At 41.3% G+C, this 18,859-nt stretch overlaps 3 protein-coding genes across 7 annotated transcripts in view; all 3 read left to right on the forward strand.

Moving 5' to 3' along the window:
• Window positions 1-7,821: 7,821 nt before the first annotated feature.
• On the forward strand, window positions 7,822-10,025 carry znrd2 (zinc ribbon domain containing 2). 2 transcript variants are annotated; one of them, XM_029620943.2, is made up of 4 exons: window positions 7,822-7,932; window positions 8,413-8,564; window positions 8,759-8,843; window positions 9,150-10,025. In XM_029620943.2, exons 1-4 carry the CDS (start codon window positions 7,917-7,919, stop codon window positions 9,593-9,595), a joined length of 699 nt encoding a protein of 232 aa, XP_029476803.1. In that variant the 5' UTR covers window positions 7,822-7,916; the 3' UTR covers window positions 9,596-10,025. The 2 variants fall into 2 exon arrangements, with proteins under 2 accessions (XP_029476803.1, XP_064860967.1); XM_065004895.1 differs by lacking the exon at window positions 7,822-7,932 and having other exon boundaries at window positions 7,954-8,564.
• Window positions 10,026-10,123: 98 nt separating this feature from the next.
• Window positions 10,124-12,700, forward strand: LOC115101453 (leucine repeat adapter protein 25-like). Of its 2 annotated transcripts, none has more exons than XM_029620944.2 (3): window positions 10,124-11,065; window positions 11,316-11,576; window positions 11,872-12,700. In XM_029620944.2, exons 2-3 carry the CDS (start codon window positions 11,325-11,327, stop codon window positions 12,154-12,156), a joined length of 537 nt encoding a protein of 178 aa, XP_029476804.1. In that variant the 5' UTR covers window positions 10,124-11,065; window positions 11,316-11,324; the 3' UTR covers window positions 12,157-12,700. The 2 variants fall into 2 exon arrangements, with proteins under 2 accessions (XP_029476804.1, XP_029476805.1); XM_029620945.2 differs by having other exon boundaries at window positions 10,124-11,055.
• A 3,839-nt stretch (window positions 12,701-16,539) lies between these two features.
• The window catches only part of LOC115101454 (EH domain-binding protein 1-like protein 1), a 41,028-nt gene continuing 38,708 nt past the window's right edge, over window positions 16,540-18,859 (forward strand). The window contains exon 1 of one of the 3 annotated variants that reach the window (XM_065004896.1): window positions 16,540-17,192. In XM_065004896.1, coding sequence (XP_064860968.1) covers window positions 17,089-17,192 — 104 coding nt within the window. In that variant the 5' untranslated portion in view covers window positions 16,540-17,088. The remainder of the gene's footprint in view (window positions 17,193-18,859) is intronic. The other 2 variants (XM_029620947.2, XM_065004897.1) reach the window with 2 other exon arrangements.

An 18,859-nucleotide genomic window follows, 5' to 3' on the forward strand; every position in this document is an offset into this window, starting at 1 on the left:
TCATAACTAGGAAGTTGTTCATGTTCTTAGCTTTATCTTTTGAAAATAGACTCTTGAAAAGATTTTGGGATGAGCATGTACATCTTCAATATGTACCCATTGTTCCTCTTTAGTGCATTTAACTATATATCGCAAGGCTTGGGTGGCGAGTTGATACAATTCCAAGTCTGGAAGGTTAAAACCACCCTCAGACTTACAAAAATATGAAACTTTCCTTTTTATCATATGAATTTTATTTGCCCATATAAAGTATTTTTGGTTATTACCAAAAATAAATAGTAAAACTTTGGCAGCCATGCCATTCTAACGAGATGTATTCTACCTGTAAGATTTCTTGAAACTAAATAGACAAAATATTATTTTAGTGTTACGATGCTTTTGGGAAACTCAGCCCTGGATGCCCAGATAGCTAGCAACAATAATTATGCACACAATAATTATTATTAGTTATTAAAGTGGCTATGCATAGATAGTAACAGAGAGTAGCAGCAGCGTGGGGGGGGGGGGCAATGCAAATAGTCTGGGTAGCCATTTGATTAGCTGTTCAGGAGTCTTATGGCTTGGGGGTAGAAGCTGTTTAGAAGCTGCTTCGAGTTAGACTTGGCGCTCCGGTACCACTTGCCGTGCAGTAGCAGAGAGAACAGTCTATGACTAGGGTGGCTGGAGTCTTTGACGATTTTTAGGGCCTTCCTCTGACACCACCTGGTATAGAGGTCCTGAATGGCAGGAAGCTTGGCCCTGGTGATATACTGGGCCGTACGCACTACCCTCTGTAGTGCCTTGCGTTCGGAGGCCGAGCAGATGCCATACCAAGCAATGATGCAACCTGTCACTTTGCTCTTGATTGTGCAAATGTAGAACCTTTTGAGGATCTGAGGACCCATGCCAAATCTTTTCAGCCTCCTGAGGGGGAATAGGTTTTCACGACTGTCTTGGTGTGCTTGGACCATGTTAGTTTGTTGGTGATGTACATGCCAAGGAACTTGAAGCTCTCAACATGCTCCACTACAGCCCTGTCAATGAGAATGGAGGCGTGCTCGGTCCTCCTTTTCCTGTAGTCTCCTTTGTCTTGATCATGTTGAGGGAGAGGTTGTTGTCCTTGCACCACGCGGTCAGGTCTCTGACCTGCTCCGTATAGGCTGTCTCATTGTTGTCCGTGATCAGGCCTCTGAGGGGCCCCCGTGTTTAGAATCAGCGTGGCGGATGTGTTGTTACCTACCCTTAACACCCGGGGGCGGCCCATCAGGAAATCCAGGATCCGGTTGCAGTGGGAGGTGTTGATGAGCTTTGAGGGCACCATGGTGTTGAATGCTGAGCTGTAGTCAATGAATAGCATTCTCAAATAGGTGTTCCTTTTGTCCAGGTTGGAAAGGGCAGTGTGGAGTGCAATAGATCATCTGTGGATCTGTTGGTGCGGTATGCAAATTGGAGTGTGTCTAGTTTTTCTGGGATAATGGTGTTGATGTGAGCCATGACCAGCCTTTCAAAGCATTTCATGGCTACAGATGTAACGGATGTGAAACGGCTAGGTTAGTTAGCGGTGCGCGCTAAATAGCGTTTCAATCGGTGACATCACTTGCTCTGAGACCTTGAAGTAGTAGTTCCCCTTGCTCTGCAAGGGCCACGGCTTTTGTGGAGCGATGGGTAGCGATGCTTCGAGGGTGACTGTTGTTGATGTGTGCAGAGGGTCCCTGGTTCACGCCTGGGTATGGGCGAGGGGACGGTCTAAAGTTATACTGCACCAATTGATGCTGTTGACCCAGATCACTGGTTGCTGCGGAAAAGGAGGAGGTCAAAAGGGGGGTGAGTGTAACGGATGTGAAACGGCTAGCTTAGTTAGCGGTGTGCGCTAAATAGCGTTTCAATCGGTGACATCACTTGCTCTGAGACCTTGAAGTAGTAGTTCCCCTTGCTCTGCAAGGGCCGCGGCTTTTGTGGAGCGATGGGTAACGATGCTTCGTGGGTGACTGTTGTTGATGTGTGCAGATCGTCCCTGGTTCGCGCCCGGGTATGGGCGAGGGGACGGTCTAAAGTTATACTGTTACACAGACGTGAGTGCTACGGGTCGGTATTCATTTAGATAGTTTACCTTATTGTTCTTGGGCATGGGGACTATGGTGGTCTGCTTGAAACATGTTGGTATTACGGACTCAGACAGGGAGAGATTGAAAATGTCAGTGAAGACACTTGCCTGTTGGTCAGCGCATGCTCAAAGTACACGTCCTGGTAATCCGTCTGGCCCCGTGGCCTTGTGAATGTTGACCTGTTTAAAGGTCTTACTCACATCGGCTGCAGAGAGAGTGTGATCACATAGTCTTCCGGAACAGCTGATGCTCTCATGCGTGTTTCAGTGTTACTTGCCTCCGAAGCGAGCATAGAAGTTATTTAGCTCGTCTGGTAGGCTCGGGTCACTGGGCCGCTCTCATCTGTTCTCCCCTTTGTAGTCTGTAATAGTTTACAACCCTGCCACATCCGACGAGTGTCAGAGCCGGTGTAGAACGATTCAATCTTAGTCCTGTATTGACGCTTTGCCTGTTTGATGGTTTGTTGGAGGGCATAGCGAGATTTCTTATAACCTTCCGGGTTAGAGTCCCGCTCCTTGAAAGCAGCAGCTCTAGCCTTTAGCTCAGTGCAAATGTTGCCTGTAATCCATGTTTTCTGGTTGGGGTATGTACATACAGTCACTGTGGGGACGACGTCCTCGATGCACTTATTGATGAAGCCAGTGACTGATGTGGTGTACTCCTCAATGCCATCAGAAGAATTCTGGAACATGTTCCAGTCTGTACTAGCAAAACAGTCCTGTAGTTTAGCATCTGCTTCATCTGACCACTTTTTTATAGACCGAGTCACTGTGCTTCCTGCTTTAATTGTTGCTTGTAAGCAGGAATCAGGAGAATAGAGTAATGGTCAGATTTGCCAAATGGAGGGCGAGGGAGAGCTTTGTACGCATTCTGTGTAATAGCTAAAATATAGTTCAGTATCCAAAGTAAAATAATTAATCATTTTCAATTCCTGATATTAAGCAAACTAGATGACACAATTTTCTTTTTTTTCTTTTTATTATTTAGGGATAGCTAGGGGCCCCCTCAGACACCATTTACAAAAGAAGCATTTGCATTTAGTGATATGACCAGGGACGTTCTCTTGGTAAGTGTGCGAATTTGAACTTTTTCCTGTCCTGTTAAGCAGTCATTTTTGGTGTCAGGGAAAATGTATGGAGTAAAAAATACAAGATTTTATCTAGTGAAGTAAAAGTAAAAGTTGTCAAAAAATAAATAGTAAAGTACAGATACACAAAAAACGACTTAAGTAGTACTATAAAGTATTTTTACTTAAGTACTTTATACCACTGTGTGCATGTAAATGTAGGCTACTCAGTGAAACTGCCATGAGGTGAATTGTAAGTGGCTCCTTTCAGCTCGTTTGATCTTGTTTTTGATACCATGTCTTGTTTTGTGGTGTTTTGACTGATGTCACATATATGGCTAATATGGCTCAAATGCGCTAGTTAGCTAGCTAGCTAACCAGAAACTGTAATAATTCATTTGAGAGACAAGTGTTCATTTTGCAAATGTATTTATCTTTTCAATAAACATTGGAGACGAAATACAGATAACCTGTTTTTGACAACCTTAATTAACCACCCAACCCATCTATTGGTAGTGCAGTTAAACATTCTAATGCCTTGGGCTAAATCAGGGCCACACAGAGGGTTTCTGGGTAGCCTTGAACAAATCTACTTTGAAACAAAAGTATACACCTTAAGCTATGGGCTTTAAAAAATAAGGTACCTGTACAATGTCAGATATAGAGCTGAAATGTATTCAATATTAAGTTTGCATCCCAATATTATATTACACTTTATATACATCACAGAAAAGGGAAATATGCCAAAACCATTTGAAATAGAAAACACCGGATTGCCGGCAAAAAGGGTATTCATTCTGAAATTATGAAAGATATTAATAATGTTCCACCCATGAGGCCACTAGAGGGCACTTTGGTCATTCCACTGCAGGAAATGGATCTATGACAACAACTAGCCATCACATATTGGGTCAATCTTCAAGGTCATAAGGTTACACAACTTACAAAAAAGGTGCTACTAGAGTGCTGGGAACATGAACGAAATCTGAATAGATGTTTTGGGTGGATAGGCAAAGGCATTGCGAGAGATGGGATTGTTTTGGGAGGAGTTTAGCCCCTCTGTAGTTCTTCCTGCTATCCCACCTTGGTTGCTCCCTCAGCCAGTGATCTAGGGTAGCTTGAGACGGTAAGAGATGAGAGAGTAAGAACTGAGAGAGTAAGAGCTGAGACGGTAAGATCTGAGACGGTAAGAGCTGTTGAGGAAGGAGTGGATTCAGTTGTAAGTGAACATTTAAGAACTCAGTACTATCCTTTCTTTAATATATTCACAGATGGATCTAAGGACCCTAAATCAGGAAGGACAGGTGCAGCTTTTAGTATTACTGAGTTTAAAGTGGCTGTGGCAAAAAGAGCAATGGATAATTTATCCGTATACACAATGGAGTTGCTGGCCATACTCTTGGCTGCAGAGTGGGTGGAGGAGGTGAGGCCAGACAGGGTAGTCATCTGCTCTGACTCCTGTGCAGCACTCATTTGTGTATCAGAGCAGACAGGATGTATTGTATGAGGATTTGCAGTGCTTGTATAGGGTGAGACAAATAGTGGTATTTGTGATGTTCCTCTGGGTACCAGCTCATGTGGGAGTAGAGGGGAATGAGGAGGTGGATGTTATCACCAAGCAGGCTCTCAAACATCCAAATGTTGAAATGGAGCTGTCAATCAGTAAAGCAGATGCCAAGGGGTTAATAAGAACAGTGATTAAAAACAAATGATAAGAGTTTTGGAAAAAGGATGGAAAGGGAAGACAACTGGACCTAAGGAAGGCTTTTGATACTGTTAACCATGAGATTCTCATCACAAAATTGTCCAAGTTCAACTTTTCCCCTGATGCCTTGAGATGGATGAAATCATACCTTGAAGGCAGAACTCAGTGTGACAGAGTGAGCAATGAGCTGTCGCCCACTCTTAGCTATGATGTGGGCGTGCCCCAAGGGCCAATACTGGGGCCCCTCCTGTTCAGCCTGTACATTAATGATCTGCCTTCTGTCTGTACTGGGGTCTGAAGTTCAAATGTATGCAGATGATACAGTGATATATGTGCATGCAAAGAGCAAACAACAAGCTGCACAAGAACTCACTACTGTAATGGTCCAGGTTACAAAGTGGCTCAGTGACTCGTGTTTGCATCTCAATGTGAAAAAAAACTGTTTGCATGTTCTTCACAAAGAGGACAACAGATGCTACTAAGCCAGATGTCTATGTGTCAGGGGCGAAGCTCCAGGTGGTATCTGATTTTAAGTACCTTGGCATCATACTTGATTCCAACCTCTCTTTTAAAAAGCATGTGAAAAAGGTAATTCAAATAACAAAATTCAACCTGGCTAATTTCCGATTTATACGAAAGTGTTTGACTACAGAGATAGCAAAACTGTACTTCAAATCTATGATACTCCCCCACTTAACATACTGCTTGACTAGTTGGGCCCAAGCTTGCTGTACAACATTAAGACCTATTTAGTCTGTCTACAAACAGGCTCTCAAAGTGCTTGATAGGAAGCCCAATAGCCATCATCACTGTTACATCCTCAGAAAGCATGAGCTCCTGAGTTGGGAAAATCTTGTGCAATACACCGATGCATGTCTTGTATTCAAGATCCTAAATGGCCTGGCTCCCCCTCCACTCAGTATTTTTGTTAAACAGAAAACCCAAACATATGGCAGCAGATCCACAAGGTCTGCCATGAGAGGTGACTGTATAGTTCCCTTAAGGAAAAGCAACTTTATTAAATCAGTTTTCTCTGTGAGAGCTTCCCATGTCTGGAATACACTGCCGTCAGACACACCACATATCACACTTTCACAAAATGCTTGAAGACATGGCTAAAGGGCAATCAGATTTGTGAACATGGTCCCTAGCTGTGTGTTGCCGCTTTCCATGTTGTCTGTTGTCTGTAACTTGTGAAGTGTGGAAACACTTTGTTGCTTTTATGAATTTTGTCTTGCTGCTTTTTGTTCTATGTTGCTATGTCTGTATGCTACGTCTTACTTATCCAATGTTGCTCTGTCTGTATGCTATGTCTTGCTTGTCCTATGTTGCTATTGTCTATAATGTAATTGTTTTTAATAACCTGCCCAGGGACTGTGGTTGAAAATTAGCCGGGTTGTTAATACTGGCACATTTACTGAAACGTTAATGTGCACTGTCCCTGTAAAAATCAAATCAAATCAAACTATATAAGATCTAGGAAAAGGTGGGGGCAGGGAGGTCCTCAGGTTGAGAGAGAAGGGTAATTAAAAGGCTGAGACGGACACACGAGGCTCAACACTACATAGAAATTGGTAGGAAAACATCCGACTGGGAGGTGTGGTCATTGTCAGGAGGAGATGGAGACAGTGGAACATGTTCTATTTCAGTGGCAGAAATATGGGAGGGAAAGGGAGAGATTGTTATTAGATTTAAGTAGTAATGGGGTTGAAGAGCCAAGGGGATGTAGTATTTAATTGTGTTTTTCTTTATGGAGACGAGAATAATGGGTAGGATTTAGACCTTCCCTGTCTCTGGTCCACACTCCAGTCAGTTGGTTGTGGTAATGAACCTTAAAGTTGGTTGCCATATAAAATCCACAGATGAAGAAGAAGAAGATCGCGAGACTTTCGGGAACGCTTGCAAAGCAGACCAGGCTGAGGTTTGAGAAGTCAATGAGAGAAGTGAAACATTATTCTTTAGCAGTAAATTTTCTCGAAATCTAAAGGCACAATCTAGGTTCGAGACAATGTCTTGTGTAGTTGAACATGTTATTACTCCAACCTCGTAAAAGTGACAAACCGACACGTTTTAATTTTTGTAAAAAAACAACTTTATATTAAAGGGGTGCCGTTGATTTGATGGTCTGCACATGCGCAATCCGAAAGATTAGACCCGATGACGTTTCTGCGCATGAGTTAAAGTAGCCAACGTCGCCATGACATCGCCTACAAGGGTGATCTTCATACTGTACCACAGAAAGAACAATGAGACAGATATTTCACCGGATGTATAAATGTGAGGCATCCGCTTGGCGTTTCCACTCACTACCAAATATGGAAGTAGTGAGAGGAAGCCTATTTGCCGGCAGTGGGAGAACATTCTGCTAATTTTCTCATTTATGAAACATTTGATTTCAATACAGGTTTCTGTTCCCAAAACTAGAATATGTTACAAACAGAGTTGACTATGTTCTGTAGACTTTACCCTTTGCCAAAGTAAAAAAAAAAAAAAAAAAGCGTTGCTTAGGAGTGCAAAGGCGATTTGAGTTATTGCATAGGCGCATTTCGGCAGGTAGCCTAGTGGTTAGAGCGTTGGACTAGTAACCGAAAGGTTACACATTCGAATCCCCGAGCTGACAAGGTACAAATCTGTCGTTCTCCCCCTGAACAGGCAGTTAACCCACTGTTCCTAGGCCGTCATTGAAAATAAGAATTTGTTCTTAACTGACTTGCCTAGTAAAATAAAGGTACAATTTAAATTTTTAAAAATCACAGAGTAGGCGTTCCCTAACGGAATATATACTAGACCGCGCCAATAGGATGTTGCTAGCTCGTGTTTCTCCGCCCACCTCCTGGTTTGTTCTGCCCACCGTGATGCGTTTGTTCCGGGCTGAGGTCTATCTTGGTTTAGTTATAAAAATATATATTTGACTGGACTGTCTCTGAGCTAGCTAGCTATAGTCTTCCACTACGGCAGGTGGCAGTAGCAAACCTATAAAGGTTACATTTCAAACGTAGTGCACGCATGTGTACATACATTTTTTGTAAAGCAACCAGCAACCAGGGAGAGCAGTGGAATCATGGCACTGAATGCAGGTAAATAAACCAGCTGCTTTCTTTAAGTGCTTATGTTTTATTTTGGTAGGCTATCTCAAAAGTTTATTTTGCTAATTGTCTTTCAGAATGCCAAACTCTGACGTTTTGGGGAATTAAAGTTTTGACCGGAAGCCCAGTTTGACAGCTAGCTTGGACAGCTAAGCCAGCTACAGTAACGTTAGCTGGCTAATTGGCTAACGTTAGCCAACTAGTTGGTCCACCGGTGTCTCCAGTTTAGTTCGCGCAAACTGACGTCGCATAATACTTGCTTGCTAACTAGTTACTGTTGGCTCACTATCAAACGTTAGATTAGCATCACCTAGCTAGCTGAAAGATTAACCAAAATCGACTAATGCAACGCGTTAAATGACCGTACTGTCAGTTTGATAAACTAGCTAGCTACAAGCCAGCCGTGTCCATATGACTGAGTTCTAATAGTTTGAATGTCGGTTTCCTCACCCTCCACTGTTTTCTTGTCAGACGACGATGACTTCGAGTGGACACCCCCTTCAGAATCGGAGATGAAGGTTATTCATGCTCAGCGGGAACGACAGGACAAAATAAGCAAGCTCATGGGTGCCTACCTCCTCAAAGGCTACAAAATGTTAGGAGAATGCTGTGAGCAATGTGGGGTGAGTGGGGGATAATCCAGGCCATCCCCGTTTATATATTTGTAACATTTTATATATTTACTGAGTGAGATCTATAGCTAAAAGCTATGCTTTTTAAAACTAAAGGGATTGATTGGTCTTGTCTTTGGAGATTAATGAACGTCTAAGTAGTATCTGGGCTTGAGTTTAATAATTGGTTGTTTGTACCTGTCCAGACGATTCTCCTTCAGGACAAGCAGAAGAAGAACTACTGTGTTGCATGTCAGGAACTGGACTCTGACGTAGACAAGGACAACCCAGGTAAGAGTCTGTGCAGGGCTAGGTTCATTTATGTTATGACTGGGGGGGAAAGTTGCCTGACAACTCGTCCTGAATTCAATTTAGCTGCTTTATTGATCACTCCATACAAAGAAAACACTTGTGGGTGTGACGTTTGGCTGGAGCAATGTGGATCGGTAGACAGGCTAGGAAATTAGTTTCCTGAGCTAACTCTGGGCCCTGCTTATGACTAATCTAATATTAGTTTGCAACTGAACAAATAATTGTCTTGCTCCAACTAAACTGTTCTTCTCCTTTCCTTCTCTTTCCTGTTACTCTCACACTCAGCCCTAAATGCCCAGGCTGCCCTGTCACAGGTCAGAGAGAGACAGCTAGCCTCTCAGCCTGTCCATCTGGACAATGGAGCCCCCTCCAGTGACACCCCCCTCTCCATCACAGGGCAGCCCCGACCAGAGCACTGCGAGGGTGCTGCGTCAGGACTGAGAGGGCCCCTACCTCCACCAGCCAACCCCTCCCCTGCACTCACCGTGACCCCTAGCTTCCTCCCTACATCCACCCCATCCATACAGCCAGTCCAGGTGGCAGCCCCCATAGTAGCCCCTGCACCTCACCCAGCCCTGTCCAGTGCTGAGGATGCAGTGCTGCACAAGCTGCGGTGGGCTACACAGGAGCTCCAACACTCAGCCTCAGTAGAGGCTAGTATCCAGCTGTGCAGCCTCATCCGCAGCTGCGCAGATTCACTGCGCAGCCTGAAAGAGCTTCACCAATCATGAGACTGAACTGATGGCAATTCTAAAAACAGAAACAAGGCATAAACACATGCTCACAAGGCATAAACACATGCTCACATAAGCAACACCGGAAGTTGTAGCAGCTTGATTCCCTTGCAAAGGTTTTTGTGGCAAATATGAACAGCTTCGCCTCTGGCGGTAAAGGTTCATGTCATTATTAATTACAACTGTCTGTGTATGCATAGTTTGTATTTTGATTGCCTGACCTGTAGTGTAACATTTGTTTAAACATTGCTGTTACTTTTCATTTGAAGTCTTCTCTGGATTCATGGTGAAGTTGACACAAACTTGCATGGTGAGAATGGGCACCTCTGAGTGGTTGAATTTCTTTAAACTGCATATAGTTGAGTGGGGTTTGACTGGTTGATATTAATGTACATCACTTGTTTATAAAAATCTGAATTTATCCACATTCCTACTTTCTGTCCTTATTACTTCATTTTTAAACAAGTGGCCTTTGTTTTATGTGGCATACTACAATATAGTGACAGAATGCTCATGTAATTGTATGGTGTTGTAGCAATCTATTTATACTAGAAGATATTTGTAATATTCACTAGTGGGACTTTCCTACTTTTTAACAAGTAGTGTTGGTGCAACTAAGGATGTTTTTGATAAGAGACTTGATGGATGCATAATGATATTTGCTGTGATGTAGTACTGAACGAATTTCAGTGTGTTTGTTGTAATGGTGGATATTTTTTGATTTGGGAGTTGTAGTATAAATATAATTCAAGGGAACAAATACAATACAAATGCCCCACGAATTGAGGTATCACGTGTGACTAACACATTTCCCGCCTTGTGTCAGTCAGTGTAATATTGTAAATGCCGGAACTCTATGGAAAGATGCACCATTCATCCAAGTTAAGTCGAAATCGTGCTAGTGCTGTCTGACATCACGTGTGACGAAAGTAGGAATGTACTGATGGAGACAGATCCATAGTTCACTCCCCGATTTAATTGTGGGGACAATTGGAATATTCAGTATTTCTGGATGGCAAGATTGAGTGGGAGTTTTCAGTGGTGTTGTCTTGAGGTTAGGCATTTGGAAATGGGTTAAGGTAAAGATGTTGGTATTGCTAGAATGAAATAAAACGCCAACCTCGTTTCGGAATTATCGTTACAAAGGACGTACTGTTTCCTCTCCCCAAATAGTGTATTTTGGAAGCGGTGCAGCGCCTCGGTCTCGCTGCGATGAAGTGGGACGGGGAGGGGATATTATCCAGGGCGAGGTTGGCAGTTGAGACAGGAAAGCGTAGCGTAGTGGGAAACAAAGCAAGGACATCAGACATGAATTCATCCTGGTAACATTTGCATAGGCTTCCGTTATGTTTTCATTGTCAAAGCAGTTTTTCATCCACACTACGATGGATGCTGTGTGTATGGCGCCTCTATTGTGCTACTGAGGACTCGTTGGAAATACAATAATCGGACTGAAGGTGACGCAAGGTATTTTTATTGAAACTATACATTCCCTCTACATTTGCGACATGTTCTGTTAAACGCTCATCATCGGTGGATTGTTGATTTGAGACGACTAGGCTATAGGCGACTTTTTCGAAATTATCACAAACTGTACTTGATAGTGGACTTCCGTTATTGAATCCGTATGTTCTTTATGATTTCATATTTCTGGCAGTTATATTATAGCATATAATAAGACGCGTGGAAGTAAACAAATATATATACATTGATACAGAGGTAGAAAATGAACGGGTTCCAGACCAGTCCTCCTGAATGTCCAGACAGCGTCTGTTCAATCGAAGGACTACCCCCTTTGCCAAAAGGCCTCAGCGGCATCCTGGACTCCAGTGGTGGCTCATGGAGGGACATCAAAAAAGTATACAGTAAACTGACACCCATTCAGGCCGACATTAGCGAGTCTACAGTGATCGACTCTCTCGGCCGCAGCAAGCCTGCAAGTCTGGACGCAGGGCTCGCAGTGCTGCGCGAAGAAATGGTTGGACATAATTTTGCAATCAGTTGATTTTATTTTATTAATATTTATCGTAAGAAATGTAAAAAAAAAAACATACTGAAATTTGATGAACAACAAAAGCAAATTAAAAACAGAAATACATACAATATTTTGATAATTTCTCACAGCTTTATTATTTATTATTTATTTAATCGGCTGCTATTTCTGCTCAATTTACCTACATGTGTTATTGTAAATTTGTATTAAATTGACAACGTTAATATAGTTAATGTATGAGATTATTGACACAATTATCCTTTCCTGTTGTGTGTCCTAGGTGGGCCTCAGACAGTTGGACATGTCTCTGCACTGTCAGCTGTGGTCTCTCTATGAGTCCATCCAGGAGTACAAGGGAGCCTTTCAGGACATCTCCAACTCTCTGCTGTCAGAGAGCGGCATCACTACAGAAAATAGTTACTCTGAGGAAGAGGATGATTATGAAGAGGAGGAGAACGATGGTGATAATGTACCTCAGAATCTACCTGGCACTTCACTGACTCTCCAGTCAACTCAAAACTCCCGGGACCAATGGATCAAAGAGTCTTTCCACATTTCCTTATAAACCAACTAATATTTTTCCTGTATTTACATAATATAATCTGTTTCCTGTTCTGTATAGCTGTTTTATTATTTATTATACTTGTACCCAGCTAGCTAGGTTATTGGCAGAAGAACATTTTTATACTGGTGCCCTACTGATGAACCGTCTCCATCACACAAGGAGCTGACATTTTCAACAAAACCTTGTTACTATACAATCCTTCGTTAAAGAGACCTTGCTTGTTGATTTGGACTAATTGTACGTATCTTGAAAACACAAGCCAATTAAGGCATATTTCAAATACCTGATGATTTATATATATACATATATATTACATATACATGATTGTAAATGCCTTGTAATTTACTCCTTTATCGGAGTAAAACAGATTTTTCTCTAAATATAATTTTATTTTCTACAATTTTAAGATTGAATGTAATCTTAGACACGTAGTCACATACACACAATGTCAGTATTTCTCTTCTTTGTTTGTTGTGATGGGAAGTTTATGTATTGAGCTTTTTTAATATCTTGGCATAAAAATAAAAAATGCTATGGACAGTAACCATGTCTTTTAAGTCAAATCTACACTACTTCAATGGTCCGTTAATGGGTCCAGCTCAACTGTAATATATTGGTTTGGAAAGGGGTTATTGACATACTCTAACCACTAGATGGCAACATTTGTTGTGACAGATATCAGCATCTGTTCCACATGTAGAAAACCTGAAAAATCTTGTTTCCCAAGGTGAAGTCAGAAAGCCCTTTAGTTCCAAAAACTGTACTTTTGTTCTTGTGTTTCTGGCTCACTGCAGAGTATGCATTTTGATAACCGTGGATGTGTGCCTTTTTGATAACCGTGGAAGTGTGCCTTTTTGATAACTGTAGAAGTGAGCCTTTTTAATAACCGTGGAAGTGTGCCTTTTTGTAACCGTGGAAGTGAGTCTTTTTAATAACCATTGAAGTGTGCCTTTTTGTAACCGTGGAAGTGAGTCTTTTTAATAACCATTGAAGTGTGCCTTTTTGTAACCGTGGAAGTGAGTCTTTTTAATAACCATTGAAGTGTGCCTTTTTGTAACCGTGGAAGTGAGCCTTTTTGATAACCATTGAAGTGTGCCTTTTTGTAACCGTGGAAGTGAGCCTTTTGATAACCGTGGATGTGTGCCTTTTTGATAACCGTGGAAGTGAGCCTTTTTGATAACCGTGGAAGTGTGCCTTTTCGTAACCGTGGAAGTGAGTCTTTTTAATAACCATTGAAGTGTGCCTTTTTGTAACCGTGGAAGTGAGCCTTTTTGTAACCGTGGAAGTGAGCCTTTTTGATAACCGTGGAAGTGAGCCTTTTTGATAACTATGGAAGTGTGTCTTTTTGATAACTATGGAAGTGAGCCTTTTTGATAACCGTGGAAGTGTGCCTTTTTGATAACTATGGAAGTGTGTCTTTTTGCATCTAACTATTACTTACAGTATCTCACAGGAGAAGTTATGTGGATGCCATTGATATCATTGTTTAGCCCTTTAAAGTTATATGACTGTACTTTTGCATGTTTTTGATTCCTGAGAGCACCACTCTGACTGTCTGGCCATTATAAACAAACCATTCCAGCCACACATGGACTTATTAGGTAATGATCCCTGTTCTCTCCCCAGGGTAGGAGGAGGAGTCCAGAACACAGTAGCTGTAAAACATTCAACTACCATCATAATGCATTCCTTACTAACGGAATTAGCCCTGAACATCTAGTGTTTCTACTTATTTAGTGGTTGAAATAGAATTTGAATAAAACATAAAAGTCTTGTTTAAACTTGAAAACACCATAATGTTTTGTGTAAAGGAAGGTTAGAGGAATACAACCAGGACATCCCAGGTCATTTATCTTGCTAGCTTGCCATTATATTTAGTATAAAGGAAAGTTGTATGACAACTCATCAACATCAAGCAATAATAGCAGAGGCTTATACCAGTAGGCCCGGCTTATTGTTGTCTCCACATAGTTCCTTCCATTCTCTGCCACACTTCCATATATATTACATAGACATTATGCCAGCATAACTGGAATGGAATAACTTCTGTAATTACAGTCTAATAAGTATATTAGTACACACAGAGTCAGTATGTTTTCTTTTAAGACAGAATCAAAAGTAATAGCAGCAAATGCTAAGGTCAGAGCAGCAAGTGTACTCTTAGAAAAAAAGGTGCTATCTAGAACCTAAAATAGTTATTAGGCTGTCCTCATAGCAGAACCCTTTGAAGAACCCTTTTTGTTTCCAGGTACAACCATTTTGGTTCAATGTAGAACCCTTTAAACAGAGGGTTCTACATGGAACCCAAAATAGTTTTACCTGGGACCAAAATGGGTTCTCGTATGGGGACAGTTGAAGAACCCTTTTTTCTAAGTGTGTACTGCTTAACACATTAACTGGTGACAGGAATTACATGAATAGATCAACTCTACCCTTGAGCAAGCTACATTACAGATCCACTAGCCACCAGGAAATGACTAATTGAAAACAGGAAGCCCCATACATGCCTCAGACATCCATGATCATTTTCCTAATAGCCACAGAGCAAGGCCACTTTACTGCAACCTTTGATTGTATTTTCGTAATAACGGTCTCTGAAATATTTTTACCATTGGTGGTCAGTTCCCATTTCAATAATTGTATTTACTATTCATATAGCAACAGAACATGAAAACAGGGGTGAGAGCTGTTACATTCCTACTACATCGCTGTCAGACTGATAAATGACAGACATTACTTCCATCCACTCAGCTGACAGCAGGATCTGCATCATCACGATGATGATGACACCCTAACATAAACCAGATACTTCGAAGAGGGCAAATATTTTCCAGAGTGGTATAACTTCTAACTTAATTTTTAGCACTATGATTGGATTTGTTGGTATTTATTTGTACTGTTAAATAGGCTATCTGTGTTGATGTCATCAGACATGTCATCAATTAGGCTAGCCTTTGACTTCTTTGATCTTAAGAGGAGAAGGGCCTCAATCAATAGCCTAACGATGATGGATCAAATTAAAACAATCCATTGTTCACTCTTAGCGGAATCCTAAAGTTACTAGGCACTTATTTTCTATAAACCATGATAAGGGAGATATTCAATGTGATCTTTCAAGTAATACAGCACATTAAAACGGGTGAGAGCTTTTACATTCCTTGTAGAAAGTCCCATGTATTTCTATAAATAGGCCACACACAGCTGCAGGACGTAGGGGTGCTGAGGGTGCTGTAGCACCCCCTAAAAAAATCTCAATTCAATTTAAAAAATGAAGTAGTGCACTAGTCCTTTTACTAGTCCTGTATTAGCTGACCGATTGAGCATGAAAACAAATGTAATGTGGCTTCAACTCAGTTTATGATAGTTAACTTACAGCCTGAGCAAAGATAAATTAGACAAGTCCTCTGCTCATTTCAGGTCTTTACCTGACCTTATGACTCTCAGACACTGATAGTGATGTGTTTGCTGCTTGAGTCAAGATAAATAACATGTTGACTCATGACTTACACATCCGCTGCTGCCTGGCAGAACACTCACTCTGTCTCAGTGAACAAGGTGGGGTTGAGTTAGGAAACTCTTGGCTCTAGCCAGCTGTCTACTTCACTGATCTCTTCCCTGAATACTGTAAAACATTATTAGTGTAGTTCCATATGTTAAGTAATGACGTTCTGAACATAATCAGGCTCAATAAATGTATATAACTCCTAGTCATAACATGCCTTGATTTTTTTATAGCCTGTGATCCATCGTGCATCCTCTCTGTCAATGTTGTTATAATACTATTGCAAAGAGGAAAGGAGAGGTACACAGCTGCTGTGTTCCACGTGTAGGCTGTACCACACTTCTCTGTCCCCAGCTGCCTCTGTCCACCCACCCCTCCCTCTTCTCCTTCCAAAAATATACTCCACACAGCTATGGAAAATCCCTATGCATGGCTACTTCGAATACCCGTTGGGACAGGACATCTCTCTTCATGAAAAATCATGCATCATCTTATTGCCCAATGTGCGTTTGGCCCAAATTGAATCACAAACCGTTTAGATCAGTAAGGAAATTAAAGGATGTTCTTAAAATGTAAATCAAATATTAGGATAAAAGTGTCAAAATAGGCAAGAGCACTTTACAAATGGATACAATGTATACTGCAGAGAACAGTGCCAATAATAGTTTGAGTGAACAATTCAGGACAAAGTATTAATTTTGAATATACTTTAGAAAAGTTGGATAAGTGTCATCTGACTCGTTAACGGTCATCATACTGACAGTGGCATCGTACCATGGACGGATTCCAAAGTCTGAAATGTTATTGTTTACTGTTATACGGATAGGCAAAAAGAAGATAAAAGACAGGGAATTTTGCATAGCGCCGCGTCATCAATGCTTCGCAACCGCTCCCCTTCTTTATCTGCAGCCTACAGACTCAACAAATGATACCACTTGGAGAGTTTATTGCACTGTCAGTATAACGTAGCCTAAAATGTGTTATGCTGGCTTTATCGGACAGTTTTATTTCCCTGGCTGGGCGAAGGACAGCTATTATATACCTGGATGAATTGTCGACACTGTCTTTTAACTCGGGAATGCATATTGTGGACTAGCAGTTGCATTTAGGATATTTGTTTTTCCTTATTCTGACCATGTGGAAGTGTTGAAATGCGCACGACAGTGGATTCGGTTCCGCTTATAAATACTGTATTTAATAATTACGGTAGTTCCGTGCTACATGTTTTTTTTATTCGATGCGTTTAGTTGATGGCGACAGTTTTATGTGACTCAACTCAACTTCTTCACCTGCGGCTGTTCCTTCTGAACACGGCCAGCTTGAAGACAACGGTTTTACACACCACGAACTGTCATTGAACAACCATCCCGAAAGGAGTTACAAGAGAGTGGAATTTACTTTCTAAAACTTTGTAATACCTCAACCAAGTTATGACTTCGGTTTGGAAAAGATTACAACGCGTTGGCAAGAAAGCTTCAAAATTCCAGTTTGTGGCGTCTTATCAAGAACTTGTGTTGGAATGCACGAAGAAATGGTAGGTTATGTCATTTATTTAGGTTAAACGAACTCATTTTCACAACATCCCATTGACCCACGTTATCTATCTGCTCCCGTGAAGGGCGTTTCTCCTTGTAATATTTCTACTTTAATGTTAGGTTTGCGCAGCCTACCACCATGGACACTGCTTTAGGCATCCTTGTCAAGAACCTATTCCATTTATTTGATCCAAGCCATAACGGACCGTATTCCATTTCCGTACTAGTGACAACAGAGTTACAGGAAGAGCGCAGAATGCGGTTAGTTCGTTGTTTCCTCTGAAACAGTAATATGAATAAGAGAAGCGCGTGAGCTGTCGTCACTAGCTACCACAACTACAAAGTCATAATGATGGATAAACTCTGCCTGTTTCTCCAATTGTTATATTTAAAATGTTATTTTAAACCTAACATTTAACCTTAACCACATTGCTACCCTTGCCATAAATGAAGACCAATGTTTTTTTTTACTCTATAGCCAATTTTGTGGCTGTGAAATCGAATTGAGCCTCTACATTTCCGCGTGTATTGTAATTATAGTAGGCTATGAGCACAGGATAAACACTATTTTCACGCCACTTGATACCAACGAGACTTTTGTCGTAAACTTACGCAACAGTTCAGGAGAATTAACGTAGCAGGTTAGGAGGCAGAGGTTAAAGGTTAGAAAAATATATAGGGTTTGCAAAAATACTCTCCTAACTTGCTACGAAGATCACTTAGTATCGAAGTGGCTTGAAAAGACTGTGTCCCATAGGCACAGGTCTACTGTAGATGTAATGCACACAATAGGCATCAATACTCCTACCACAAGCCTACCTCATCACTGTCAGACGGATAAATAACAGACATTACTCAGTTCACTCAGCTGACAGGAGAATCTCTATCATGATGATGATGATGATGCCCTGTCATGGCCAGATACTGGGAAACAGGGCAAATGTTTTCAAGAGTGATATCACGTCTAACTTCATTTGTTTCCCTATGATTGGATTTGTTGGTATTTATTTGTACTGTTAATTAGGCTATCTGTGTTGATGTCATCATACATGTCATCAATTAGGCTAGCCTTTGCCTAGTTTGATCTTAAGAGGAGAATGGCCTCATAATTGATTCAATTAAAACAATGCTTTCTTCACTCTTCGCGAAATCCGAAAGTTACTACGTACTTATTTTCTGTCAACCATGATAAGGGAGATCTTTCAATGTGATCTTTCAAGATTGTTCAATGAGTGTCTGAGTTGCACCACAGTAGACTACACAATAATGTCATTTGTAAACAGGCCTGCCAGCCGTGCCATGTCCTTGCGTATTCTGTCATGTTCCAACAGAGCTATAGCATGTGCTATTGTGTACTGTACAGTAGTGTGACTATATCATTCTTTCTTAGCAGATAAGATTTAAACTTGGACTAAAACACAGACCATTTGAAATCTGACACAACGTCCACACATTGAACCTTGGAGTGTTGAGCCCCATCAGGGTGATGGATCAATTCAAATCACATTTTATTTGCTGCATGTGCCCGAATACAACAGATCTAGACTTTATCATGAAACGCTTATTTACGAGCCCTTTCCCAGTAATGCAGAGTTAATATGAAAAAACAAAGGAAATATTAAGACAATAAAATAACAATAACAGGCGTACCGAGTCAATGTGCAGG

The sequence above is a fragment of the Oncorhynchus nerka genome, linkage group LG19 (assembly GCF_034236695.1).
Source record: "Oncorhynchus nerka isolate Pitt River linkage group LG19, Oner_Uvic_2.0, whole genome shotgun sequence".
In the NCBI taxonomy this organism is placed as follows: domain Eukaryota; kingdom Metazoa; phylum Chordata; class Actinopteri; order Salmoniformes; family Salmonidae; genus Oncorhynchus; species Oncorhynchus nerka.